Genomic DNA, 2,148 nt, shown 5'->3' with positions numbered 1-2,148 from the left:
AAAAAATGGAATATAAATTTTAGTACTCACATTAAATGTAATGTAACTCGAAAAATGTTTGTTTAAATGAAAAAATATAAGATAATTTTTTTGTTTATAATTGTTTTTTAAACAACTTTTGTACGAAACTTTTTTTTGTAAGTTAAATATTTTTTGAGAAAATTTAAAAAGCTCATATTTTTGAACTTTTGCGGGGCTATAAAAAAAAACTCAATTTCAATCAATGAAGACTATTAGTATGTCATTATACATATTTTAATTCAACTATTAATAAAACAAAATTTGGTTGGGAATTTTTTAAGAAATTTTTCCTTTGTTGACTGGCCTAGATGTCAATTTTAAATTTGTAATTGAGCTAAAAGTTATGGTAATATATTCAATTTTTTTTGCTATAAACTTTCATAAATCTTTATCAAAAAATTTTCATTAACTTTAAAGAACCAAAAAAATAGGTTAAAAATGAAAATTTGTACTGATTATTTTTAACATATTAAAAATCTAATCAGTAATAATTTGAAAACAATTTTTTTTTTTCTTTTAATTATTATTTTATATGTAATTAGTAATAATATAAAAAATTAGAACTGATAGATAAAGTCTAATTGCATATTTGAAAACAACGCGAAAATTTGATTTAGAAAAGTACATTTTTGCTTCTAATGAAAGTTCCTTGAAGTCCAGTGCATTCATTTATAGTAACAAACAGTTTTTATGATGGTTNAATTACGTTTGGAGATAACTTGGTTAATAATTATTAACCAAGTCTGCAACAAAATCCTCCTTCAGAAAACTATATCATAAATATGTAGATTTTGATGCTCTAAATCTGTTCTCGAAGGCCGATTTTTTCTATCACGTCTCAATTTTTCGATATGAATTTTTTTCGGAAATACCATAAATTTAGGTTTTTTTTTAATTCGTTTTTAGTGTTAATATTATGAACAACGTATATACATACGAATTAGTTTTTTGTTAGTCGTAAGAGAAAGAAAAAAAAGGCGGAAAGTGATTTTTATGGTAGTACATATGTGCCTGCGCCGTATTCACTGAGACTTTACAACAGTTAGTTGAAAACTCGTCTTTTGATTGTTTACGTTCTATATCAAATATTTTAGTGAGTTTTGCACAAAATTCATATTATATACATATGTATATATATATATAGTATTTTATGTGTAAGTTAATAATTTTTTTATAAACAGAGATAATAACTATAAAATAGAAATTAAATAATTTTTTCTAAATAGATTCCATTCAATTTTAGGTTATGAAATGCCGCGTACTTGTAAAAATTCTACAGACAGCTTTTGCTATATTTGTGGTGAGTTTACTCTGAAAACACAGCGAAATGCGATAACAGATCTTGTTAAAAAAGCTTATCAGCTTTATTTTGGATTCCCTATCGTTGAAAGGGATAAAAGTTGGTTACCAAAAATTTGCTGTAATAGTTGTTCAAGAACGTTGAGAGGTTGGCTTGAAGGAAGTCACAAATCTATGCCATTTGCGATGCCAATGCTTTGGAGTGAACCTCAGAATCATGAAAATAACTGTTATTTCTGCATGACATCAACACGAGGGTTCTCGAAAAAGAATAAAAATAAGATTATATATCCAATCCTCTCATCTGCAAAGAGACCAGTTTTTCGTGGTAAAGGCAGTTTACCTCCATTAGCTCCAAAAAAGAGCGACAAGATGGAAAATAAAAATACTTCTGGTCTTCAGTCTCAATTGAGTTTCATTTCTACCTGTACATCTTCATCATCATACACTTTATCTGGATCTTCAAGCCCATCAAAAGAACCTTAAGTATATTTTTGCATCTGATGAAAGTTCCTTGTAGTCCAGTGCATTTTTTTATAGTAACAAACAGTTTTTATTGAAAATTATTGTATTAAGCCCTTTAAATTTTTATACACGTAAAAATAAAGCAAAATACAACTTCTTTATTATTTTTATAATTTCTCCGTTTAAATTACAATATTAAATTATTGAATATCAATTTTATACTAAATTTAATAATTATAATTAGTATTTATTCATATATTATATTTTAAAATCAATGAACTACTAATTAGGATATAATTAAAGAAATAAGAGTTGATGTTGCTTTTGGAATAATCCACCAATTTCCTACTTTAAAAAGAAAAA

At 25.5% G+C, this 2,148-nt stretch overlaps 1 protein-coding gene across 1 annotated transcript; it reads left to right on the top strand.

Moving 5' to 3' along the window:
• Window positions 1–988: 988 nt before the first annotated feature.
• LOC126897913 (uncharacterized) lies at window positions 989–1,806 on the top strand. The gene is made up of 2 exons (XM_050671860.1): window positions 989–1,175; window positions 1,265–1,806. The coding sequence occupies exons 1-2, from the start codon at window positions 1,172–1,174 to the stop codon at window positions 1,804–1,806; spliced, it is 546 nt and encodes a 181-aa protein (XP_050527817.1). The 5' UTR covers window positions 989–1,171.
• The last annotated feature ends 342 nt before the right edge of the window (window positions 1,807–2,148 follow it).

The sequence above is a fragment of the Daktulosphaira vitifoliae genome, unplaced genomic scaffold, assembly GCF_025091365.1.
Source record: "Daktulosphaira vitifoliae isolate Bord-2020 unplaced genomic scaffold, ASM2509136v1 Scaffold_2, whole genome shotgun sequence".
Lineage (NCBI taxonomy): Eukaryota > Metazoa > Arthropoda > Insecta > Hemiptera > Phylloxeridae > Daktulosphaira > Daktulosphaira vitifoliae.
Note: the sequence above shows the minus strand (reverse complement) of the source record. Positions and strands in the feature narration are given on the sequence as shown.